Raw genomic sequence first — 27,918 nt, 5'->3', positions numbered from 1 at the left:
AAGTTTCTAGTGACCTCTGAGCTAGCTGGCAAACCTGAATTAAGTCTAACATAGTCAGTAGAGACCTAGATTACCTCAGTCCTACGTCTACACTGCTGTTTATGTTATTCCAATGCGCAGAGCCTATTGGGAAAATAGGAACTACACTACAGCGGGTGCGCGAAATATAGTTAGTACAACTAACTATATAGGAGCAATTTCAATGGTTTTTTAAATGCTAACTCCTAACTATATATGACCTGAAACCTATGGCTTTTTAAGTGAATATATATATATATATATATATATATATATCGCGCTCAGTCTCCTCTTGCTAAGAAACAGGAAAGCAGCACTCCGGTGATGGCAGTTTCAAACGGTCTTTATTTTACAAACAAATGCGTTTCGGCGTTAAGCCTTCGTCAGTTTCAATGACACTCGACTCATGACTACTAATAAAGCTTTACACATGTAGTGGCAACCAACAAGGGACTAAACCATTCATGTCAAATTGAGACGCCATTTTTAAACGAGCAATGCAATATGTAAATACATTACAGTTATCAAACTATATACTCGTTTCTTCCAAAAAATGCGAATGGTGAACCCAGTTGTATATGGAACATACCACATAATCTATTGGTTGGTAAAGCGTCTGGACACCGTGAGTCCCTAAAAAAAGTTTGAGGACTTGCCACCACAGGTGCTTTTTTCTTTGTGCTAAAAGACCACGAAGCTGGGAGCAGTCATTATTGCGGAGGCGCCACCCACTCGTAAGCACCCGCTCGCGAGTGCACGGAATTGGTGCAAGTTCGGAGCAGTCATATATATATATATATATATATATATATATATATATATATATATATATATATATATATATATTCCAAATCCTGTTACAGATGCCACATCTTTAATCACGCACAGGAGTCAAACAGGACACAGACCCAGGATTTGTGCTGATTACTTCTTTATTCTTCCAAGTGTCTGAGACGCGTTTCGCGGCGCGAACGCCGCTTGTTCACTCGACAAATTGTTTTTACCCAGAAGGCATTTTTAAAGGGGCAGTGCATACAAAAGTGAATCACGTGCTATCTATTCACCATGGATATAGAAAAAATACTACATTCATCGTATAATACTGGTTTGTGCATTTGTTGGGCTATCAGTTGATATATAAAAATATTTGTAAAATACATTTTTATGTTAAAATCAACCAATTTTTAGAAAAGCATAATCATAAAATCCATATCAGCTTTTTTAAGTGAATTTGTGTAAAATACACTGGCCCTTAAACCGTTACATTAACTCAGTAAACATTTTATCCATTTTTATTGGCGAAAAATCATGACTAAAGTGCTTAAAAGTGATAGTGACATTAAAATCATTTCATTTACTCTCTTCGTATTTTACAAAACCAAATAAATTCAATTAAGTTAAATATTCTTGATACGATCCACATATTTGTTACCAATTATTACTTTTTTTATCTTTCTTTTTTCTCTTGATATGTTTTTCATCTTATCTATGTTGGATAACCATTGCAATTACTTTCTCATGAACATTTTTCTCCAGCCAGTACCACTTCTATTGTATGGAACTTGTCCAACATGCATGCTCTATATATCAGTACCAGAATTTAATTATATCCCTTTCATACCAGATATTTATATTTGATCCGATCTATAAATAATGTTTTAAAAGAACAACATTTTAAGATATTTACAAATATTTAAAATCATTTGTACCCCAATTATTCATGAAATACATATGTACAATATTTACAACATAAAACACCTTATTTTTCCTCTTTCATATCCGATGTCATGAACTTGTCTTATGTGTTTTATGAGGGATATAAAATAGTACTTTGTTGTCTGTACTTTAGCTGATTATCTTCTCACTATCTCAGAACCTATTCTCTTCATGTATATCTAAACCAGACAAGTATACAAATCGTCCGTTAGATTCAATCCATTCGGATATTTTGAATCTAACAATAAAATGTATCTGGTTTCCAGCTTCCTTAACTTATTCTCACGATCACCTCCTCGTCTGTTGGGGGGGATTGCATCAATAAGGTAATAAGTCAAACCTTTATAGTTTGACCCATGGAATGCCTTAAAGTGTCGGGCCACCGGATATGTATTATCTGTATTTGTTATGGCTCGAAGGTGCTGAAGTATTCGAACAGGTGCTTGTAGTTTAGTTGAGCCCACGTAGTTTAACCCACATGGGCAAGTAAGCACATATACAAAAAATTCTGTCTTGCAATTTAACATTTTATTTATCGTATATGGTTTAGTCTTGAATGGACTGAGATATGTGTTTGTATTAGTGCGATGTGTACAGGCTTTGCATGTGGGACATTTTCTAAAACCTTTTAAATTCTGGTACCAAGCTGGTTTGCCAATGATTTCTGGATCTGATACAACTAAGCAATCTCTCATTGAGGGACCTCTACTATATGTAATGGACACCCTCTGCGGTAGCAGGGGTCCTAATATTGGGTCACTCAATAGTATAGGCCATTCATCCTGGATGATTTTCTGTATAGCCTTGTGCTGTTTACTGTATCCTATGATCAAACGAAAAAAAAATTCCTCCTCGTTTGTCTGGCATTCATGATGTTCTTTGTCTTTTTTACTGACCAATAAAGTTTCCCTATTTAATGACATTGTTTTGGTAATGGCCCTGTCTATAGTTTGTCTGGAATAACCTCTGGCTAGGAACCGCTGTTTGCTCTGTTTTTGGGCCTGTTGTAATTCTTCCTGTGTACTGCATACCCTCTTTATCCTAAGCATTTCCCCATAGGGAATGCTGTTCACTAGGTGATGTGGGTGTGAACTAGAGGCATGTAACAGGGAGTTTCCGGCAGTTTTTTTTACGGTGTAACGTTGTTTGTAAAGTATTGTTGTCTATATACACTTCTGTATCTAGGAAACTCACCCTGGAATTACTAATGTCTGCAGTAAATCTCAAATTGAGGTCGTTGGTATTCAATTCACACAGGAAATTTTCTGCATCCCCACTTGTTCCATGCCAGATTACAAACAAATCGTCTATAAATCTCAGCCAAACTTTAACTTTAGTTGACATTGTATCACCATGTATACCCCCAAGGACCAACTTCTCCCATTTGCCCATATGTAGGCATGAATAGCTCGGGGAGAAGCTGGCACCCATGGCTACTCCCTGTATTTGGCAGTACAAAAGATGATTGAACATGAATATGTTGTTGTGTAAGCAAAATGTTATCATTGCCACAAGCATCTCACTATGTTGTTGATAAATGGGTTCTCTCTCCTTGAGGAAATATTCCACAGCTTGGATGCCGTCATCATGTTTTATGCTGGTATATAGTGATGATACATCTATTGCCATCATAATGTATTCAGGGTTCCACTGAAAATTCTTTACTTTGTTTAGAAAGTCACTTGTATCCCTAACGTAAGATGTTAATGATTTTACATAGTCTTGGAGGAAAAAGTCCACATAAACTGATGTTTTTTCTAGGATACTGTTCCTAGCACTGATAATAGGACGCCCTGGTGGTTTCTTGCTGTCCTTGTGTATTTTAGGTATAAAATACATTGTGGGTACAGTAGGATTTTCGTTTTTTAAATACTTGTGCTCATTCTCACTTAGGAGTTTTTTGTTGCGCCAACTTGATAGCTTTTTGTAGTAGGCTTGATACATTTCCTTCAGTTTGCCAACATCAGTTCGTGAATAACATTGTCTGTCATTTAATTGGCTCAAGGCCTCCTTCATATATTCATCATGCGGCCATAGCACTATATTTCCTCCTTTATCGCTATTTCGGATTATGACCTCCTTGTTGTTACTCAATTTTTTCATTAATTGGAAATACATATGGTCCTGATTGCGATGTTTTTGAATAATTGCGCTGGTTCCAATTTTTTTATTTAAATTTTTAATTTTTTTAGTGATAACTTCGTGGAACGTATCTATAGCATCATGCAGCATGATAGGGCAGTATTTTGACTTAGGTTTGAAATGTGTCAAACCTGCACCTTTGTTAGAAGTGTTTGCAATCAAAAGATTTTGTGTCGCAACCGGAGCGTTATCTTGAAAAAATGCGAATGGTGAACCCAGTTGTATATGGAACATACCACATAATCTATTGGTTGGTAACGCGTCTGGACACCGTGAGTCCCTAAAAAAAGTTTGAGGACTTGCCACCACAAGTGCTTTTTTCTTTGTGCTAAAAGACCACGAAGCTGGGAACAGTCATTATTGCGGGGGCGCCACCCACTCGTAAGCGCGATTATCTCCAAAAGCTAACACCTGCCCCTGAGCAGTTCTTAGCCATGTTATCCAATGGTAGGTGGATAACATGGCTAACAGCATTAGCTCGGTAATGCATGAATATCGCTGACTTTTCAGCGATATTCATGCATTTCGGCCGATTTTTATCGCTTAGGATTTGTTGTTCCAACTGAAGACAATACATTGCTGATTTGTGAAAGAAAAGTCCATGGCAGGCACGTGTGTGAGAGCGAGGAAGGGCAGAGGTCTGGAGTGCCACAGGCCCTTCCTAACTAGATTTGATAAAAAAAAACCTGCTGAACACAGGAGCGCAGAGTTTGCTGGTAACCTTACAAAGGTGGGCAGACATTCACACCAAGCTTCCCTCCCCTCTCCCCACATCAATTTTACTGGATGCATCCTATTCCATCGAGAAAAAAATAACATGTGTACAGAAAAAGAAAAATATTGCAGTTTCTGCTCACAATACCTTGCAAAACCGAGGTACAGAGAAAACTTTTGCAAGTCTCCCAGATAAGAAGCACACCTCTGTTCCTGGCAGGCCTTGCTGAAACCCCCAGGGAGGTTTCTTTAAATTTCAAAAGTATGAGCACATTGTGTCCCAGTGCAAAATAGTTAAAACTAACATCGTGTGCCTTCGATTTTCCTCTCTCCCCAACCCCACCTCAGCCTCCTCCCCATCCACCTCTGCCATGACTTTGAAATTATCAAAACAATGTTTGCATGTTTGCATCGAAAGAATATTTTCACACACACTGCAAATAAACTGGCGGTTTAAATTTTCCGACAGAAGCAGAAGAACTACAGTGGATCAGCAGAAGAATTCATCACAGCGAGTAAGCGAAATACAAATCTCAGATCAAGATAACCTTGACAGGACAGCAACCTAAGGAAGTAAAAGGCAGCAAACGGGAGGAGTGAAGAAACGCCACACTACCCAAAAAGTTAAAGAATTCAGGAGCTTTATGCTCCTGATTTCGCGGCACTTCCTGCCATCTGTAATGCTCTCCCCTTCATTTGTGTAACATGATCATTGATAACATTACTAAGTGCTGATTGGCTGCTATGCAGGAGTCAGCCAAACCAAATTCCCCATTTGAAATGGGGCAGAAATGCAGGAAGTAAACGTACTTTCTAGTCGATGTGGTACATTTGAAAACAAAGGTGAGGTTTCAGGTGAAGTGCACGCCCCTCCCTGAAATGACGCCCCACAGATTGAAGAAGTCTGTTTTAGGAAATCCCTCAGTGACATGGCACATCTGTATGTTTCCTGTGATGCAACACCTATGGAGCTGCCAATGATAGGATCAGTGACCAAAAAATTCCAATGTTTGAGCAAACGTCTGAACTGTATTGATCTCTTATCATATGTAGTGATAAGCCTGGGTCTGTTGTTATCATTTTTGTTTTTATTTTCATCTTTGTCTTCAGCTATACTTTAGAAAAGGACATCAGTTTGCTTAACCCCTTCTAACTTCCTAGTGGCCTGGCATAAAATCTTCTGTGAGTACCACCGTTGCATAAATCTATGATTAATATTGACCTGTTCCTTCTAGGTCTTATCCCTGCTGCAATTACGACAAGCTCTCAGGAGTTCGCCGTAAGGTATACTGTGTATCAAGGGTGCTGGGTGGTAGCAAGTGGCATGTAACATACTGTTTCCTGCGGTCTTTTTTCTAGACCTGGGTGGTAAATTCCGTTCCGCTCACGGAATTTGCGGAATTTGGTCAATTTCGTGTTCCGCGGAGTACGCAAAATTGTCAAAAATTCTGTGTTCCGCGAGTTCGTGAAATTTTTTGCTTGTTTGCGTTCTCAAAATGCGTGTTCGCAAGATATTTCCCCTCAAGCACGCAGAGAGCGATTGCGAACGGTAAAAAAGCATTGCAAACATGCAATTCCACGTGCTCACAGAATTTTGTGCTTGTTTGCAGAGATTTTTTACCGTTTCGCAGAGATTTGCGTAACACGATTACGCAAATGCCGCCCACCCCTACTTTTTTCTAAAGAGCAATGTGTTATCTTCAATTTCAATTGCTACATCTAGAAATTCACAGTATGTGATGCTGATAACATAGGTAAAACAGAGATTAAGATCATTGGTTTCCAGGACTGAAAGGAATTCTCTTGCAGTATGTTCATCACCATCCCAGATAAGGAACAGATAGTCAATATATCTGATCTATATCGGGATGTGCTCAGAAACATATCATGGCATTCTGCCCATACCACCTGCTCCTCCCGCCAGCCCAGGAAAAGATTCGCTAGGCTGGAGCGAAGCATGTGCCCATGGCCGTACCTGATTTCTGTCTGTACACAGCCCCTTCAAACAAAAAAAGATTCTGTTACTGGCAGAAAAGCATCATAGCTACCAACATATTGGTATGATCCAATAGGGATAATGGTCGACCCTGCTGAAAATACAGGCATACTTCTACTCCCTTTCCTTGCTCAATGCATTTATACAATGAACATATATCTAATGATATCATAAGATGGGTACTCTCCCATTTGACATCATGGATTTTTTTTAAAAAAAGACTCTCCTGTCACGACAGTACGACCTCAAATCGACTACAAATGGAGCCAAATAGGAATCAAGAAAAATTGAAGTGTTCTCAAGAAGACCCCAATCAATGAATCAAGATTTATTTTTGATTTTGACATCCTACCCTAATACCTATAGGTTTGAATTCTAGTGACGAGATGGCAGTACATTTGTGAATAATTACATGATAACAGCTAAATATGTTGAGAATATGATTTGTGTAACAGCTTTCAGAGTACAGTAAGCAGGGCGTCATGAATCCCCAGTACCTCTGCCAGGTAACTGAACAAAGAAAAGGGTACTGGTGTTGGACAAACCATGACAGCCTTTTTGACTATGCTTGTTGCAGTGTATAATTATGTTGCTAAACCAATATAAGATTGTATTGCAGAATAATGTGGTGCAGAAATAAGTCATGATCGTATGTGGTGCTCTTTTTCCTTATGTGTTTTTGTTGTATATTGTTCACCATTTTTTTATTGTGCCCTTACGTTGGTTATTGAACATAAAGAAAAGACATCATCAAAAAATGTCAAAGAAGGATCTTCAAAGACAGTCTTATTTTAATCTACAGGTAAATCAAAGAGTCTTTTAACCATTGCTTACAGCAAGAATTGTATGTATTATGGGTTGGAAATCAATTTCAACAAATTTATTGTATTTCTTCAGGTCTCCCTCCCCGCAGTACCCTCCCTAAATTCCCTTCCCCTCATCTGGCCATTCTGAACCTCTGTTATTGTAAAAACCAGAGTCAGAGCTGCCACAAGGTAGGCCTCTTGAGGGTACTGCTCCTGAGGAACTTAAGGAACTCTTGACAGAAATAATCCGCCCACGAATTCAACGTTCCTCCCAAGCAGTAGCTCCAAGATGGCAACTTTAAAAGATCTTTGTAAAATGCTAGGGGATATGCAAACATAGAAATAGGGGCACCAAAAAAAGCATGTGTTTGTAATGTAAATAACCTTAGGAACGAGTTGCGAAACTACAACCCGGAATGCTGGATGGAATTACACCAAATTTGGCAGAAATGTGGATGTTGTTACGCAGAGAGTACTTTTTTTATTTGGTGCAAATGCGTCAAATAGTTTTTAAAAAATTTAAGCCAAACATTTTAAATATATCTCTGGCTGCAGATATTTCACAACGATTTTGTGATGATTTGCGAATGTCCGGGAATGGTGCCCAGGGCTGAAAACTTGTGTGAAAGCTAGCATAAGGGGTCAGATTGCAGATACACTGACCCCTAAAATTTGCAGGGACACTCACTAGCTTTTATATCAAAGAACGTGTGCCAAAGCACCTTTCATCATTTCAGGATGTTAGCTGTACATCACTCAACAATGCAAACTTTAGTTAGGAGGCTGTACTATATAAAAACTCACACTTTATGCTTAGGAGAAATGAATAGAGCACTTTTGAATGTATGTATGTATCTTTGTATATCTTGTTGACGCACTCACTAGAAGATTCAAACACAGACTGTTGACTTGTATTTAAAAAGTCAAAAAGTAAATAATTACAATGGGCAAAATTTAGGTGTGTATCTATTTGTAGTGGAATGCTTTGGCTTTGTCTATATGGCAAGTGGTATGTAAGTAGTGTTACAATAAATTTCAAGATAATACAATGAAGACCACATAGATATTAGATACCAATTTTGTAAAATGCCTGATAATGTAGAAAAACTATAAGGAGCAAAAGAAAAAAACAACATTTATGATTCTTTACAGTACTGTGAAGAGCTTTTATGGCTCCAACACTCACTGCAGCTCCCCAATCCATGCCACATGGGAAAACTATAGAGCCAATTCCTGAAGTTGAGAATGGACCTCTGAAGGGACTCTCCACCCCGGTGTTATTGCGGTTGCTACTGAAGTTTAAGCATGGGCGGAAAATCCGTTCCGCTCGCGGATTTTGCGGATTTTCGGTAAATTCGCAATCCGCGAAGGCTCGCAAATTTACCGAAAATCCGCAAATTCACACGCAGCGGATTTTTTTTTCTTGGTGATACAATTTTGCGGCGCGCGGCGTTCACTTACCGTCATTCAGCGTTTGCCGAGTTGTTTTTCTCGATATTTTGCGAGTGCTGCGCCATTTTGGATCTTGCTGCGGGATCCCGTGGGAGTTTGGCGACCGCGATTACGTCATCGCGGCTTGCCACCTTGCACAGCGAGAGTTTGTCAACGCGAGTACGCCGTGATCGCGGGAGTTCGCAATTGTGAACACGTAGATGCGGTGGGCGGCAACAATCTTGCACTCGCGAAAATACAAAATTTGCAATTCTGCACAAGAAATCCACCAGCAAGCAGCATAAACCTTCTGGAAATGATGATTTTTATCAGAATAACTTCTCAGGTTGACATTTGCCTGCACTTTTTTTTGCAAGGAGTCCATTTTGGGGGGGGGGGGGAGGAAGGAAGTGCCCCACAGTCTCCAACTTCCTGTTCCTGTCCAGCAGGCCCCTCCCAGTGCTTTCTTCATGTGCTGGTCACTTTCATTCGGATTCTTCACCTGGAAGGATTACTTTTTATGGATGCTGCTGGATATTTGGATTTGAGGCCTTTTTGACTTTCTTTGGATCACTTTTGGATTAGAAATTTATGCAAGTAAGTTTGTTTGGGGCATTACAGTTGCTGCAACTACAATTTTGGAATTTTCGATTTTTGGGCTGTTGTTGGGGCCTTTTGCCCAGGGGTACTCAGTGGTGGGTGGACTGAGTCTTTCTGTGTGGTCTCTTTAATAAAAACATCATGGAGGGACTGGATGGCTTGGGATTGTGCTGATTGTTCTGTGATTTTTGTTTTTTTGGGCTGTTGTTGTGGCCTTTTCACCAGGGGTAGTGAGTGGTGCATGGGCCTAGTCTTTCTGTGGGATGTCTTGAATTTAAACATCATGGAGGGCATGGATGGCATGGAATTGTGCTGATTTTTCTGTGTTTTTCGAATTTTTGGGGTGTTCATGGGGACAGGCCATGTGGGTGGGGGCCATTTTGAGTGCTGCTACAGGCAGGCCCTGGCCATGTGCTGGGAGGCAGGGGGCCATTTTGAATGCAGGCAGTGTTCTTAGATCTGCAACCATTTTGCCTAGCTTTCAACCTTTATGCCCAGGGGTAGTGAGTGATGCATGGGCCTAGTCTTTCTGTGGGGTGTCTTGAATTTAAACATCATGGAGGGCCTGGATGGCTTGGGATTGTGCTGATTTTTCTGTGATTTTCATTTTTTTGGGCTGTTGTTGTGGCCTTTTCACCAAGGGTAGTGAGTGGTGCATGGGCCTAGTCTTTCTGTGGGGCGTCTTGAATTTAAACATCATGGAGGGCCTGGATGGCTTGGGATTGTGCTGATTTTTCTGTGATTTTCATTTTTTTGGGCTGTTGTTGTGGCCTTTTCACCAAGGGTAGTGAGTGGTGCATGGGCCTAGTCTTTCTGTGGGGCGTCTTGAATTTAAACATCATGGAGGGCATGGATGGCATGGGATTGTGCTGATTTTTCTGTGTTTTTCGATTTTTTGGGGTGTTCATGGGGACAGTCCATGTGGGTGGGGGCCATTTTGAGTGCTGCTACAGGCAGGCCCTGGCCATGTGCTGGGAGGCAGGGGGCCATTTTGAATGCAGGCAGTGTTCTTAGGTCTGCAACCATTTTGCCTAGCTTTCAACCTTTATGCCCAGGGGTAGTGAGTGATGAATGGGCCTAGTCTTTCTGTGGGGTGTCTTGAATTTAAACATCATGGAGGGCCTGTATGGCTTGGGATTGTGCTGATTTTTCTGTGATTTTCGTTTTTTTGGGCTGTTGTTGTGGCCTTTTCACCAGGGGTAGTGAGTGGTGCATGGGCCTAGTCTTTCTGTGGGGTGTCTTGAATTTAAACATCATGGAGGGCATGGATGGCATGGGATTGTGCTGATTTTTCTGTGTTTTTCGATTTTTTGGGGTGTTCATGGGGACAGGCCATGTGGGTGGGGGCCATTTTGAGTGCTGCTACAGGCAGGCCCTGGCCATGTGCTGGAAGGCAGGGGGCCATTTTGAATGCAGGCAGTGTTCTTAGGTCTGCAACCATTTTGCCTAGCTTTCAACCTTTATGCCCAGGGGTAGTGAGTGGTGCATGGGCCTAGTCTTTCTGTGGGGTGTCTTGAATTTAAACATCATGGAGGGCCTGGATGGCTTGGGATTGTGCTGATTTGTCTGTGATTTTCGTTTTTTTGGGCTGTTGTTGTGGCCTTTTCACCAGGGGTAGTGAGTGGTGCATGGGCCTAGTCTTTCTGTGGGGTGTCTTGAATTTAAACATCATGGAGGGCCTGGATGGCTTGGGATTGTGCTGATTTTTCTGTGATTTTCGTTTTTTTGGGGTGTATAACTGAACTGATGTTCCTCTGTCTTCCATTGCTTTTAGGTGCACAAGACTCAAGAGAACCACCAGTGCCAGGAAGAAGTCCTGCAGCGGTGTGTGTGTGTGCAGCATAACGTCACGCGACGTCACGTCTGGCCACAGACAACTCTGCAACTCGTGCAACTGCAGCCTGCTGTTCTGACCTGCTCTGAAGAAGATGGCCCCAAAAAAAGTTCCCCGTAGCTCCTCTAGCAAGAAAGTTGCCAGTAAGGAGCAGAAGAAGCAAGTTACCAAGGAGACTGGTGTGCCGCCCGCCACATTTTTTGGGAGTAAAAAAAAAAGTACGCCTGCAGCAGCAGCGGGATCTGCTGGGGACCAAGCTGGGAGCAGCACCCCCGCTCCATTGGGCTCAGTGCCACCACCACCACCACGCCAACTTAGGTACAAGCCCTTGAGTGCTGCAGAGGCAGCCAGTCTACTTGTTCAATTACCATCGACCAGTGATGTTGGCTCATCGCAAGAAAGTAGCAGCAATGTCCCTCAATCAACACAGGTTGTTGTAACTCATCTGACGAGTGTAGAACAACCACAGCCGCAACAACAACCACATGTGCAAGTACAAGCCCAAGTACAAGTGGAAGGAGAGGCAGCGCAAGGAGATGTGCATGCAGAGGTGCATGGAGGGTCACAAGTGCCCACAATAGTTGTTCCTCCTGAAGTAGGGGCACATCAGGAAATCGACAATCAAGGCGAGGTATCATTTGAGGAAGCCACTCCTCCTGATGATCATTCATTGTCTTCCACACCCCTAGCAAGGAACAGATCAAGGGTGGTGTCTACATCTTCTTCAAGCACACCTCCTTCTGATGATATGGATCAAAATTGGGAACCAGCACCATTGCCGTCTGAGAGTGAGGCACACCATGATCTGACAAAGGTAGTTAAGCGTAAAAGGAAGCTCGTCCAAAGTCTCATACTTATGGAGTGTGATGAGGCTCAACAAGAAGTGGCGGATACTGCTGCTGATGAAGACTCTCACGACGACGACGCAGTCATCATAGGCTTCACTCCAGCCTCAGGGGGCATGCAGCAAACAGACATTTTGACCCTAGCCCGAGAAGCTGCTGAGCGTGATGATGATGTTGTCGATGAGGAGGCAATGGAAACACCACAATCATTGGAGTTAACTAGTACACCAACACCTACCGCTTCCATATTTCTTCCTCGCTAGAAGGGACCTCCATCCACCTCGACCTCAATTAGTGGTGGTGAAAGTGCACAACGTAGTAAAGTTCGGCAATCCACATCCTCCACTTCATCTGGCATTAGCAGCATGACCACCAGTATCGCCGCCTCCTCCGGCCCCCACAGACAATTCAAGTCCCCAGCTTGGGACTTCTTTAGTGTTTGCCCAAAAAGGGAAAACTTTGCCATTTGTAGCATTTGTAAGCTTGCAGTTAGTCGTGGTAAGTTTGGTACCAACTATGGTACCGGAGGCCAGAGAGGTCATCTTAAGAGACAGCACGCTGTCCAATGGTTTGCACACCTAAAGGCGATCAAGGAAGCCCGAATTGCACGTCAAGAAAACGTTGATGTTTCATCTGATGATGACAAGGAGGAAGAAGACGTGTCAAACACTTCACTTACACCCAGTACCCCTGTCAGCAGCACACCCCATGTGAGCCACACTAAGAGTGTGGGAGAGAGTGAGACACCAATGCGAAAAAGTTCATCAGTGAGCGTAACTGGGTCGAAGAAGTCATCATCATCATCCCGTAAATGCTTGGTCCAGGGTAACATTAGAACCATGTTGTTTACAGAAGCGCCATATGAATGCAACCACCCACTGACGCGTCTGTATAACACTAAGCTGGCTAAAATGCTAGCTCTGGACCTTCTCCCTTTTTCTTTTGTAGAAGGGGTTGGTTTTCTAGAATTAGTGGCAGCACTCTGCCCTAAATGGAAGGTTCCTAGCCGGTTCTATTTTGCCAGAGTTGCGGTTCCAGCACTACATGAAGATGTGCTGGAGGTCATTGGGGCAGCTTTGCAGAAGAGTGCTGTTCACACTATACATCTGACAACAGACATGTGGACCAGTGGCGCAGGCGCTGATTACATGTGCATCACTGCACACTGGGTCTCTTTTTCAGGGGTTAAAGCAAAGCTAAACGCAGGTGTTGACCCGGACCAAGTTTTTAAAGCTGCTCGGAAACATGCAACACTAGCCATGTTTGGCTTGGAGAAACGTCACACAGCAGAAAACATTTTGAATGAGTTTAACACAAAGGTCTTTCACTGGCTGTCCCCAAAAAAACGCCAGATTGGTTATGTTTCCACGGATAATGGCGCCAATGTAGTTAAGGCCATGGAGCTGGGTGACTATTTCAGAGTGCCGTGTTTGGCGCACTGTATAAACCTGGTTGTTAAAAAATTCTTGAGTGATGAAGACAGTCCAGCGTGCGAGTTAGTGGCCATCTGCCGAAGAATGTGCAACCATTTCAGCCATTCTTTTAAGGCCCGGAAGCATCTGAGGAGCCTGCTACATGAACGTTGAATGCCAGTGAAAGGACTCATCCAGGAGGTGGCAACACGTTGGAACTCAACCTTCTACATGCTTGATCGTCTGTATGAGCAGTATACGGTACTAGATCACTATTTCTTAACAGTGGGTACAGCTCAGAAGGACCTGAGGCTAGATGCGGCGCAATGGAACCTAGTTAAAAGCCTGACAGACATGCTTCGTCCTTTTGAGGTCTTCACGCGTTCAGTCAGCAAGGAGGACTGTAATTTGGGAAAAGCTATCCCATTGTTGCGCATGCTGGAGCACTAACTGAAGGCGGTGTCTTCTATGTTTGAAAAAGATGAAGAAATGAAAGACGCTTTTCTTTTGGCGGAGAAATTATTAGAGCGCCTACTTGGTGATGATCGTCTTAAAATGATCCACTCAGAACAGCATTACATTTGTGCTACTATTCTGGATCCACGCTACAAAAAGGCACTGGCAGGCCAAGCATTCTTTCCTTTTGGTGATCAAGATGTTACAAAGTACAAACGTTGGCTAGCCTTGTCAGCCAAGAGGTTTGAAAGAGAACAGCAGAAAATTGAAGGAAAAGGCAGTACATCAGCATCAGCAGACCATCCCAAGTCAAAAGAATCAACTTCTGCACCTGTGGCTGTGGCACAAGTGACCTCTCAGCCGTTAAAGACACCGGCAACCGGATCATCTGCACCAGACACAACAGTAACATTGGATGCAGAAGAGGATTGGCTAACTCGGCTTGGGTTTGGTTCTCAAAAGGTCACAGCAAAAAGTAAGCAAAGTGGAGGAACCTTGGAGGACCTTGAGTCGATGGTGCAGGACTATCTGAATGACTCAACAGAGGTCTATGTTAATGCTGACCCATTGGCGTATTGGCATGGGAAAAAGAATTGTGGGCACAGCTCTCCAACCTGGCTATAAACTACTTGTCTTGCCCACTCGCAAGCGTGTCTTCTGAAAGTGTTTTCAGTGCTGCTGGTGGCATTGTAACTTCCAAACGGAGCCGCCTCTCGCCCAAAAATGTGGAGAGGTTAACAATGATCAAGATGAATCAGCACCTCATACCACCAGATTACAAAGTACGAGAAAGCACGCCGGATGAAGACGAGGTGGACAGCAACGTAGATGAGGGAATGTCTTCTGTTAGGTGACACTGACCTCACCCTGCCTGAATTCGCAGAGTATGATGACGAAGCCTTATTCTTATTCACTGACACCGAGCCCTGAAAATGAGACAATGAATCAATAACTTTCTTTTTCGTCCTTATTCACTTTTATTCCTGTGTGTCTGTCTTTCTTTGTTGTGCACAGTTACTATAATTCAAACTTTAATCACCTAATCACAAAAACAAGCCCATCAGCAGAACTGTCTTCACTTGTTTGCTTATTGATTTGAAGGTGCCGCAGTCTGCATTCCTCAGGTTCACAAGTTCACAAGAACATGCTCCTCTATCCTCCTCCTCCAGACTCCTATTTCCCTCAAAGCAGAGGGCTGGATTACGCCCAATGAAGAAAGACTCTGCACTTGTGGGGGTGTTCTACTTCTTTGCCGGTGAGTTGACGGCTCTGGGGCCATTGCTGGGAAGCTCTAATACCGGATAAAAGTGGTTTGGACCAAATCGGAGGCGAAAATGTTTTTGCATTTTTGCTGACTTGCTTGCCTTTCAGGTGCTGTTTGGGGGGGTTCCGGGAGTTTGTGGGTGAGTTTTGGGGTCTGGGAGCACTGCTGGGACAGTCTAATTTTGATTGCATTTGCTTTTCAGGAAATCCGTGGTGGAAAACGGGAGTTATGACCTAGCTGCACAGCGCGTTTGGACCGAAGGCCGAGAAATATTGTAAGTATGAGATTTTCCTTTTTGGCTGTTTGGGGGTGTTGTGCTTTTTTGCGGGTGGGTTGGCGGGTCTTGGGGCATTGCTGGGAAGGTCTAATACTGGATAGAAGTGGTTCGTACAAAATCCATGCAGAATTATTTTTTGCTATTTCTGACATTTTGCTCAATGTAGCGTTTTCAGGGGCCTGTTTGGGGGGCTTCCTGGTGTTTGTGGGTGGGTTTCGGGGTCTGGGAGCACTGCTGGCTATGGATACTTTAGATTGCAAGAGGTTTAAAGCAAATCCATGGTGGCATAGGGGAGTTAGGGCCTAGCTGCAGAGCACGCGCAGAGTGATTTTGGAAATTGCCAAAAAAATGACTAAGTCCCCATTTTTGTACTTTTGCTTTTTGGCTGTTTGGGGGTCTTCTACTAGTTTTCGCCTGGGTTGACGGCTCTGGGGCCATTGCTGGGAAGCTCTAATACCGGATAAAAGTGGTTTGGACCAAATCGGAGGCGAATTATTTTTTGCGTTTTTGCTGACTTGCTTTCCTTTCAGGTGCTGTTTTGGGGGGGTTCCGGGTGTTTGTGGGTGAGTTTTGGGGTCTGGGAGCACTGCTGGGACAGTCTAATTTTGATTGCATTTGCTTTTCAGGAAATCCGTTTTGGAAAACGGGAGTTATGACCTAGCTGCACAGCGCGTTTGGACCGAAGGCCGAGAAATATTGTAAGTATGAGATTTTCCTTTTTGGCTGTTTGGGGGTGTTGTGCTTTTTTGCGGGTGGGTTGGCGGGTCTTAGGGCATTGCTGGGAAGGTCTAATACCGGATAGAAGTGGTTCGTACAAAATCCATGCAGAATTTTTTTTTGCTATTTCTGACATTTTGCTCAATGTAGCATTTTTGGGGGCCTGTTTGGGGGGCTTCCTGGTGTTTGTGGGTGGGTTTCGGGGTCTGGGAGCACTGCTGGCTATGGATACTTTAGATTGCAAGAGGTTTGAAGCAAATCCATGGTGGCAGAGGGGAGTTAGGGCCTAGCTGCAGAGCACGCGCGGAGTGATTTTGGAAATTGCCAAAAAAATGACTAAGTCCCCATTTTTGTACTTTTGCTTTTTGGCTGTTTGGGGGTCTCCTACTAGTTTTCGCCTGGGTTGACGGCTCTGGGGCCATTGCTGGGAAGCTCTAATACCGGATAAAAGTGGTTTGGACCAAATCGGAGGCGAATTATTTTTTGCGTTTTTGCTGACTTGCTTGCCTTTCAGGTGCTGTTTGGGGGGGTTCCGGGTGTTTGTGGGTGAGTTTTGGGGTCTGGGAGCACTGCTGGGACAGTCTAATTTTGATTGCATTTGCTTTTCAGGAAATCCGTGGTGGAAAACGGGAGTTATGACCTAGCTGCACAGCGCGTTTGGACCGAAGGCCGAGAAATATTGTAAGTATGAGATTTTCCTTTTTGGCTGTTTAGGGGTGTTGTGCTTTTTTGCGGGTGGGTTGGCGGGTCTTGGGGCATTGCTGGGAAGGTCTAATACCGGATAGAAGTGGTTCGTACAAAATCCATGCAGATTTTTTTTGTTGCTATTTCTGACATTTTGCTCAATGTAGCGTTTTCGGGGGCCTGTTTGGGGGGCTTCCTGGTGTTTGTGGGTGGGTTTCGGGGTCTGGGAGCACTGCTGGCTATGGATACTTTAGATTGCAAGAGGTTTGAAGCAAATCCATGGTGGCAGAGGGGAGTTAGGGCCTAGCTGCAGAGCACGCGCGGAGTTATTTTGGAAATTGCAAAAAAAATGACTAAGTCCCCATTTTTGTACTTTTGCTTTTTGGCTGTTTGGGGGTCTTCTACTAGTTTTTGCCTGGGTTGACGGCTCTGGGGCCATTGCTGGGAAGCTCTAATACCGGATAAAAGTGGTTTGGACCAAATCGGAGGCAAGTTTTTTTTTGCGTTTTTGCTGACTTGCATGCCTTTCAGGTGCTCTTTGGGGGGGTTCCGGGTGTTTGTGGGTGAGTTTTGGGGTTTGGGAGCACTGCTGGGACAGTCTAATCTTGATTGCATTTGCTTTTCAGGAAACCCGTGGTGGAAAACGGGAGTTATGACCTAGCTGCACAGCGCGTTTGGACCGAAGGCCGAGAAATATTGTAAGTATGAGATTTTCCTTTTTGGCTGTTTGGGGGTGTTGTGCTTTTTTGCGGGTGGGTTGGCGGGTCTTGGGGCATTGCTGGGAAGGTCTAATACCGGATAGAAGTGGTTTGGACAAAATCCATAAGGAAAAGCCTTTTGGCACTTTTTGTAACTTAGGGTTCGTTAGGGTTAGCCCTAGCAGCAGGATTGCATGTGTTTCGGGGTGTTCTAGATTTTTGCAACTGAGTTCTGGGGTCCTAGAGCACTCGTGGGAATGTGTAATTTTGGTTGCAAGTCATTTGAAGAAAATCCATGGTGGGAAAGGGGGGATTTGGCATAGTTAAAGAAAGCCTTTGCCACTATTCTTAACTTAGGGCTCGTTAGGGTTAGCAGTATTTCTATTGCATGTGTTTGGGTGGGGGGGTTTTCGAGTCTTGGAGCGATGCTGGCTATGGATACTTTTGCTTGCTTGCAAGTGGTTTGAATACAATCCATGGTGGGTAAGGGGGGTTTTTGGGCCTACTTTTACTTTCAAAGTACGTTTTGTCACCAGTTTTCTGCTAGGCCTCGTTTTTTTAGATCTGATTGGGGTCTTCTACATTTTTGCGAATGGCTTTAGTAAGGGTCTGGGTGGGAGCACTGCTGGGAAGGTCTAATTTTGTTCTAAAACACAGTTTACAGTACACCTAGCTTGAGGGGAAAGATCCGCTAAATTAATTTGTCCATACTTATTTATCCTTCAAAAGGAGACTCAGACAGAGTACGCACTTTCAAAAATATTGTACTGTCTATTAGGAAACTCAAAGTGTGACTTTTTGCACTACACAGCGTACATGCCTTATATTTATTTATCAGTGGTGTTGTAATATCACTTCCTGTTTTTCGTTCAATAATTACAGGCCGGGTTTCAGTCTGTGCACTGGGGAAAAAAGGATGGAGTCAGGCTTCACATTAGCGAGCCGCAATTCAGCATCAGGCAGGCAGTGGACAGGGTGTCTTCTGGTCACCAACATTGATGGACGAAGCGTCAGCTGGAATGGAGGAGTGCCGCTAATAAGAGGAATGGTTTGCTGCATGCAACTTACTTAGCAAATTCAACAGGAAACTACAACAACATACAGATACAGTATCCATTGTTTTCTTCTATGAGTGTGACAGCATTTCTTGGATCTCTCTCTGCTTCTAAATTGATCCCTACAGCCATTCTATAGGTTTTACTTCGGCTATTTTTTAAACCTAATTTAATGTAGCCCTGTACTGTCGCATTCTGTCATTCACGGTTGTTGAAAGTACTACTTACTTTTCAGTAACAATGCATTCAGTAGTGCATGCACTTCCTTTATGTCACGTAAAAGATTTATGGTTAGCTTTGTACCCAAAGATTTCTTTATGTTCAATTATTGTTTGTCAATGCTGTGCTTTTTTTTTTCTCTCAACAAAACCTACCCAAAAAGAAACCCCCATTCCCATCCATTTTCCAAACCCTAACCCTCTTCCCCCGGGCTGTGTGGTTTTGATTGATGTGTGACTAAATGACATCAATAATTCCACACACTTGCTGGGGAGGATAAGGTCATAGCAACAGGCCGGTGAAGGAATCCGAGGATATATTCTAGACTTACGCATATTCAGTACTATTTCTTGTAGAAGTAGCCAATGTCAAAGAAATTCAACGCAAGTACTAGTTATACTTTCAATACTTTACCATTTGTTAGGCTACATTGTGGCACTGTTCTAGTGTACTGTCACCTGCTATATTCTCTATCGTACCGTTGTAATGCTACAGTAAGGACAAACCAGGTTTCATTTTCTTTTTTTCCATAGGCATGCAACTGCCACTGTGTCACACCACTAGTACCACCGCAATGAGGACATTTCATCCGCCCAGGATTGCCAACCTTAATCGCCATTTCCCGTGGAGCCAGCCCTGGGCCTAGCCCTACTTTCAAACACAAATTACAGGTATGATAAGCGTTTGGTGGGAGGTAGTATAATGGAGTATTAGGAGAGACGAGAGATTGACGGTAGTAGTACTAAAGTCCTAGCACTCTTGAATTCACTTACTCTGTGAGAGGCACTTAGTTTTGAAAACATTTGGGCAAATAATTACACAACTTGAAACAAGATGCCACTTAAGTGTCACCAAAACAAAGTTACTGTTAAACCCCCACCCACCAGCCTCAAAAGCATAAAAAACACGTATGCTAAGATAGAGTTTAAAGTATATTTATATCCCTGGCAAAAATAATCTCCCACAAGACCCAACCCACCCCTACTCCCTAACCCCAACGAATGTCCGTGAAAAGTCCAAAAAAGTAAAAAAAAAACCTCCCAATTCCCACCCCCCAGAAGTCTTTAAAAAAGGGGCAAGGGACAGTCTCCTCCTACTGCTGGCTGCTGCTGTTGAATTTCCGGGCCAGGTCGGAATGCTCCTTGCGGAGGGTCTCGAGCAGGGTTTTGGTGTTGAGCAGCTCGTGCTCGAGGTAGGAAACCCTCAGGGAAAGGCGGTGCATATGTTTCTTCCAACTGCTGTGGGGGGCAGCTGATTTCTTCGCTCGGCGGTGGTGGGTGGCTGCGGTACCCCGGCTCTCTACCGCTGGAGACCTGCGCTGTCTGGGTGGCCCAGGGAGCGCAGAGGAGGATGCAGCAGTCCCTGTAGATGTAGTGGTAGACTGCGTGTCCCCCTCCTCCTGGGCCACCAGCCGCCGATATTCAGCGACAGTGGCCTCCAGCCTCCGTTGCCGGGCCTGTGTAGCCAGCTCCTTCCGGGTTGGTTTGGAAGGAGCATCTATATGAAGAAAGAAAGACATAGTCTGTAACCAATGCTCTTTAAGATTAACAAAAAATGATTCAGCAGAAAGTTGTGTCACAGTAGAACTAGCAACTTGCAAGTGCAGTACATAACTATTGTGGCCAGTATCTATCTAACCTCCCACTTCTTCACCCTTGCTCTAACATTAGTGGGAGTTTAAGGAATAAATTCTACGAGCACTATGGACTCACTCCATTAGAGTCGACTATGACAGTACACCAGGCTTCTTCTTCTTCTTCTCTCTTGTTTAGCAAAATTGGTACGTTAACTTCTGCAAGCCGGCATCATGCCAGCGTAGTCAACTTGCACCCGAGGAAAACAGACGCCCGCCATGATGAGTGAGACAGACTTGCGTTACTGTACCAGTCCAGTACATACAGGTGGTGATGCAGTTACTTTTCTATTACGGGTGGCACTGAGAATACACTGTTACAAGGGCTACTGCTTAATTAATGTTAGTTTCACCCTACAGTGCCAATGAATACTAGAAAAGGAAAATGAAGAAGATAAATAATCTGATTATCTATCACTGCACATGGTATGCATTTACTTACATATGGGATGACTTTAGGTGCTTTGCTTTTTATTGAGTGAACAGTGATGCATCCACACATGAATGACCGAGTTCTACTAAACTTATTAACAGAGGTAGTGAGTGGCCATCGTAATAGCCGGATATATGCTGTGCTTGCAATACAAACTACTGCTACTATGCATGGTAGTATTCGGACAAAATTACAACTTCTTTTCCTTGCCTTTCCTACACTGGGACGGACGTACGGGTGCGGTGTTACATGCTCTTCAAAGTAACACTTAGTTCATCCAGTGACCGTCCACTCTCTCTAGATACACATATGCTATCTAAGACTCAGATAGTACCATGATCCAGGGATCCATCCATTCAAACTATGGGGCAGATTAGGATTGCGGATTTCCCGCATCCTCCGGGCCGGCGGAATCCACCGCCGGCCCGGAGGATGCGGGAAATCCGCAGCGGACTGAAAAAGACCCCCCGCCAGATTAGGATGGCTGGGGGATCGTTTTTCAGTCCGCAGCTTTTCCGTCGCGGTCGCCTCCCGTCCGCGGCGGAAAAGCACTAACATGGCTGGCGGTGTCTATCAGACACCGCCAGCCATATTAGGATGTCTGGAGGAACACATGCCTTTACACGGCGACATTTCCGATGTGCAAAGGCATACAGATTTTTGTTTGGGGGCCCGTTGCAGGCCCCCAGAGGTGAAGGGGGGGTGGGGGGTGCACATGGGGGGTACCTATGGTACCCCCTGCATTTGCCTGCACAAAGCGGCAGGCACCACGCGGTGCCTGCTGCTTTGTGCATGCAAATGCACAACTTACATTTTTATCATTGCAGCGGGTGCTGCTTCAAGCAGCACCCGCCGCAATGATAAAAATACAGGATGTGATCGCCAGGGTGGCGGTCACATTCTAATTACCACAGAGGGACCGCCACTGCACCTGCGGACGGTCCCTCCTACTCTATGGTGGCAGACGGACTCAGGTCCGTCCGCCATCATAATAGGCCCCTAAATGTCAATCATTCTTCTTCATGTCTCTCATCTGGACAAACCTTACGTTTTCTCACAGGGAGCAGCACACTATGCAGTCTGCAATCTCAATAAGTAAGGAATATAAGAGCTTACCACTGCCCGCCACTACTGTGGCAACCCGCACAGCAGTTTGGTCCGGCTCCGGCACTTGCACCGCCTCCTCCCTAGAGCTTCCCTCCTCCACCTCCGCGCTGGGCCCAGCACCAGATGTTCCACCTACAAAGTACTTTTAAGAATGTTAGATGTCATAGACATACACCACTCACTAGCATTTTGTCTAGGAATGAAGAAATGTGAATACAGAAACCAATCTAATAATTTGTGACTGTCTACTCTAAAGTAAAATTTTCCAGTGAAGGGTCTTGTCTTGCTGCACTTTTTGGCACAACTGATGAATGCTTGCTTTTTAACACGCACCATTTTTCTAATAACAGACAGAAGCTTCACTTCTAAGAAAAAATCATCATCATCACCACTAGGACAGAGGGACCAATGATTCATCACCAAAAAGAAAAATTAAAGTTCAAACCAGGTGAGGGCTCGGCTCGCCCACAATAAATGTGTGAAATAAATCACTATTAGCACTTTTCCATTTTTAATCAACCGTTTCTGTTTTATGACAAGCTTGATTTTAATAAATATTTTTACTTTTAATAAAGCTTTAAAACTTAAATAGACTCTGTGGTTTTTGGTCATGAGTGAATGAGCAAAAGGTTTTGCAATTTGCAAGCATGAGCCCGTGCCACTGACACTTCTGGACTCTGACTCCGTACTCTTGTCCTGCGTTGGATATTCATTCATCATTGGGGATCAATCATCGATGAATTCGGGAGCTAAATGACTCTGCCACACTATCTAGTCAGTAAGGAGATTGTGGGTTCTTCAAAGTCTGATATCACTGAGGTATGTGGAAAGTCTACCTGCGCCTATTATAATTGATAAACAATGCACTATTTAGTGTCCATAGTTCTGTTTGTGCAGATTTGTCCCTGCAACAGTAGTAGAATGGATTGTCCTCCTTTCCAAACCAAAAGTAAAGTAGTATCTTATTCATTCTTGGTGGTCATTCACCTTTTTATTGTTGGCAATTGTCAAAGCATAAACATTTAGAAGACTTGAAAAGACATTATGGACAATCCCAGAGGACTGCACTCAGTGCATAGAGCTATTGCTGACTAGAATGGGAGTCAAATGGAATTGCCAAATGTGCAATCTTACTTAGCTACACAGACAGACTAATAAGAATAATCTAGTAATACCACAGGGAGTCATAGTCGAGGCAGGATAAGAATTTAGATACAGTCTACAAGAAGATCAAAGATGATTTACAAAAAATCTAATCAGGAACGCTAGGAAAAAATAGGTACTCTATATTAAAATTAAAACTTACCGGGGCCAGCAAAGGAGCCCTCGCCTGACCGATCCTGTTCAGCAGCAGCAGCAGCCTCCACCAATGCCCTCTTGCCCCTGGGGGGAGCTGATGTACAACATGAAAGAAAGAAAGACCAGAAAACATGGATGAGATTTGTCAACCAAATCAAACATTTCAAAAGAACAATAACAAAATATTTTGGCGAAATAGCAAATAGACAACTATTCCACGGGATATATTGACCGATCTCATGTGGTCTACTACGTTATTAGTATTGCTTGATTTGCGGACCATCGACTGGGAAAGTTCTTATGTAACTCACTAAATAAAGTACTAAAAAGGTTTGCCTAGGACTGGCAGGCAGCAGTCCGCAGCACGCGAAGTGACAGACAAAGTCCATCGTGATTGCAGATCAGCGACAACACTAAAGTTTCCTACTACATTAACCAGTCATTAAAATACTCAAACTATCAATCCACCACCACTATTTCTTCTTATCGCCATGTGTACAAAGGAAGGACTGGACTTGAGTCTGTAGGGGCTGATTTAGAAGCCCCTTGCGGCTCTTTTGCTCCATTGTTGCGTGACTTTTGTGACGCAGCGGCAGAACAAAAGAGGCGCCATGGTGCGGCGTATATTAACAACGTGACGCATATGGGAGATGCATCACGTTGTAAAGCCCTGCGCCATCAAGGGGCATTCCGGCGCAAGGGACGGCGTTCCTGCGCAGGAACGCATTGTAAAAAGTGGCTGAGGGAAATCTACAAGATTTCAATCAGTCACTTTGAGGACAATGATGCGTGACTTAAACCCTGCGCCTGCTTGAAGCAGATAGGGCACCCCAGAGCATTGCTGGAGCTGCGCCATCGTTGCGACGCAAGTCCAGCAATGCGCCGCCTTTACGGCACAGATGCGTAACACTTTGGTGACGTTTTGGGCCCATGGTGGGCCGCATTGTTAATACGGCAAACCATGGGTGGTGGTGGCGTGGCGCACAATTACTGGTGCATCCCTGCTACTTTGCAGGGATGCGCCGGTAATTAAAAATCTGACCCTTAGTGTCTAGCATTAGGCAGTTCTTTAAACTACACTCATGCATAATTTCACAGGCCAATGAAATGAGCACAAAATCGAAAACAAATAAGCATAGTAGCAGCGCTACTGAGAAGGAGAGCAGTGCACCTGAAATGCACAGAAGATTTTGAAATATAATTTACCTAAAATGTAATCAGCAGCATTATTGCTCTTGTTAAAAAACAAAAATTTGCAAGATAATAACACACAGAGCAGGAGAAAACATAGTAAAGAAATAGAGCTACTACTACTCACCAAGCCCGGGGATCTCAAGGCCGAGCAGGTCGAGCAGATCGCGTTCCCGGTCCAGGACATCCATCCAGCGGTGGGTGGTCTGGTTGTAGCTGCGCCGGACCCGAGTGTGGTGGTACATGGCCCGGCACACCTTCTCCCACCGCTTCCGGCGCTCCTGGATCCCGTACCCGCTAGCGATCTTGCCGCCTGCCATGATGGTCCTGGGGAGGCGGCGCTGAACATAAAAAATTAGTGCGGCCACCTCCTCCGGGCTGAAGATCTCCCGGGGTGCGACCTGCTCCCCCCTCAAACGCCCGCACGGGAGCCGGGCACGGGGTGCGGGACCCTTCCCCTTCTCGGGATGCTTCCCGGCTCCCTTTACCATGGTCTGGGCAGAAAGGAAGCTAAATAATAAAGAAAATAGAATAGGGAAGAGAAGAAAAGAAAAGAGTTTAAAAAAGTAGTTTCAAATTAACCAAAAGTAGCAGAAAACACAAAAATATAGAGCTAGAAAAATAGAGGGATAGATAATAAGTAAAATAGATCAAAATAAAATTCAAACAAGCAAAGGATGGCAGAGATTCAGAGAGGATAGAAGAAGCATGCCCAGAACCATAGCAATGAATGAGAAACAAGATGGCCGCACCCGTTCACGACCGCGCGGGTAAGTTTGCACGAATTTGCGGCTTCCGAATTCGATCTCGCGCAAGTTTGCGCCCCGCGAATCCCGCGAAATTGCAGAAAAACGAGTTTTGCAAAAGTGAAAGCACTCAGCAGGTGCAAAAGTTCAAACTCATCATTAGTAACCATTCCCTGTAGTGCTTCCTGACTGGGGCCCCTCCAGAGTTCAGTTGCTAGTTGCAACAATTGTATGACCCTGCTCTGACCCTCACAGCAGGCTCATAGAATAGCTACAAGTAGGCCACAAAGGTCCTGGAAAAAAAATGCACTGCAACAGAAAGCAAATTACTGATAAGGAAGCAGGTGCCAGACTGGAATTTTAAAACAGTGACACATTAATAAAGCAACCCCAAATTAATTCATGTCAGTTGAAGCAGGGCAGGTGTGCTTGCTTTTACCCCCATAATCTACAGTGATGATGAACCAGAGGGTGGCATTGATGTACCAGAGGGTGGCATGGGTGAAACAGAGGGTGGCAGTGGTGAAACAGAGGGTGCTGGGAACCTGTGATGATGAACCAGACGTAGAAACAACATAGTCGCAACCGTTGCGAGCCGACAAGTAAGTTCGCAATTGCGAACTGGTACCAAACCCTCGCGAACTGGCAGAAACCCTTGCGAACACCAAAAAAAAAAAAACGCTAATTCCCGAGAATTCGCGGATTTTTCGGATTGCGAGTTCGCAAATACGCAAATTCGCGAACGCCAGATTGGCAAAATTCGCCCATGCTTACTGAAGTTGAAGTTGTCTTGGCGATCCTCCAAGCCCCAAAAAGGAGATCAAAAGCCTGGGTGTGTGGCTGGAACAAGACCTGTCTTTTAAGACCCATGCAAAAAAAAACGCCGGAGTCTGTTTTGCTCTGCTCCGATCAGCCCGTAAGATCTTACCCCTTCTCCCTCCGACCTCTAGGAAACTTCTTATCCAGGGGCTGATTGTCTCGAGGTTGGATTATAGCAATGCAATTTTTTTGGGCGCTCCGGAAGCAACGCTCCATAAACTCCAACAAGTGCAGAACGCAGCAGCAAGGCTGCTGATGAATATTCCAAGGAGACAGTCAGCAAAACCGGCATTAAGAGTGTTGCATTGGCTTCCGGTACGGGAGAGGATAAAATTTAAATCTCTCTGTGCGGCTCATAAAATCCTGCGGGGGAAGGGGCCTCCCATCTTGGGTAATATGGTGCTCCCTTACAAGGCTACTAGAGCCCTGCGCTCTGACCACAAATTTTTGTTACAAGTGGCCAGAGTGAAAAGAGCCCGGACGGGTGGTAGAAGATTCTCAGTGAACGCAGCCAAGTTATGGAATGCGCTGCCTTTGAATCTACGGATAGAGACTGGTACTATTCGGTTCCGAAAGCTACTCAAGACCCACCTGTTCCCCGCTTAATGCTGTCTTCTTAGCTCCACACCCTTGAGTGATGAACGAGCGCTGGGATGCCCGAGTGTAACCGCGCACTATACAAGATTCCAAATAATAATAATAATAATAATCTTTCAGCCTTATGTTGCCTTCTTGCTGCTTTTACACTTTTGCTATGGTTTGTTTTTTTGATGGTAAAGCATGGACGTAGTCCAGCAAGAATATTTTTTATTCATACCCCATGACATTGTCTTGTGACATATTGTGAATTGTGCAAATCTGCTCACTATGAACTCTTCTTAAAGATGGTTCCAGATAGATAGATGGGGGTGTCTTGAGAAATGTGCAAGAAATATAAAAGGGGAGAAAGAAATAGCATGTTTGATTTTTTACACCATTGCGAATAACTGTAACATACTGCTCACCAGCACTTACAACAATACTACAGTTCATGCAATGTGTGGCAATTTTTGAAAAATCTAGAGCCATATCTGTTATAGTAGTGTGTACCTCTGAAGGGACTTTCTGTATTGTTGCCGCTGCCACTAATGTAGATGGTCCTCCAGCTTTCCTCTTGTAGTTTGCCAGCTGGAGACATTTTCTATGATAGATTTTAAGATAATACAGGCTGGACGTCATCCCACATGAATATTTTTTGTTCATCCCTCTAGAGAGGGTCTTGTCACACATTGTGCATTGCACTAGTTTTGCAGCGTTTTTTTTAAATATTCTTTTTATTCGTTTTAATAATACAACGGTACAGGTCATGTTAACTTTCCATTTTAAAATAAAGATTATTTCACAACATAGCATAGATATTCAAGACAATGGCACTATGGGTTACAGTGATTGGTAGATTGGTTCCTATTCTTGCTCCCGGCTGCTAGTTCGATAGATGGAGATACATATATCTCCCCTCGGTATATGTTCCACTTTCCCCACTTTTTGCGGCATCCCCTACTTTTGAGTACATCCTTCTCTACAATCATGGTTTAGTCCATGACATTCTCTCATTCCCCCATAGTTGGAGGGTTCTCTGCCCCCCATTGCCTAGCTATATTTTGTTTGGCCAGTGTAAATCCCATTGTGGCCCATTGTTGTTCTATATTGGTGAAGTCTGTCACATGCCATATATTTGGGAGTTCCAGTTTTGGTGTTAGCATGAATTTCTTCCCTATTGTCTTTGTCATGTAATCTTCCCCCAAAATCGTGATATTATGAGGCAGC

The 27,918-nt window shown here is 43.9% G+C and overlaps 1 protein-coding gene across 1 annotated transcript in view; it reads right to left on the bottom strand.

The window, feature by feature from the left end:
* Positions 1–25,038, bottom strand: part of LOC147708211 (uncharacterized) — a 57,399-nt gene extending 32,361 nt beyond the window's left edge. Inside the window, exons 1-3 of the mRNA XM_086925716.1 lie at positions 24,675–25,038; positions 23,364–23,450; positions 22,067–22,189 (exon numbers count right to left, since the gene is read on the bottom strand). Coding sequence (XP_086781842.1) covers positions 22,067–22,189; positions 23,364–23,450; positions 24,675–25,038 — 574 coding nt within the window. The remainder of the gene's footprint in view (positions 1–22,066; positions 22,190–23,363; positions 23,451–24,674) is intronic.
* Positions 25,039–27,918: the final 2,880 nt, after the last annotated feature.

The sequence above is a fragment of the Lissotriton vulgaris genome, chromosome 6 (assembly GCF_964263255.1).
Source record: "Lissotriton vulgaris chromosome 6, aLisVul1.2, whole genome shotgun sequence".
NCBI lineage: Eukaryota > Metazoa > Chordata > Amphibia > Caudata > Salamandridae > Lissotriton > Lissotriton vulgaris.
Note: the sequence above shows the minus strand (reverse complement) of the source record. Positions and strands in the feature narration are given on the sequence as shown.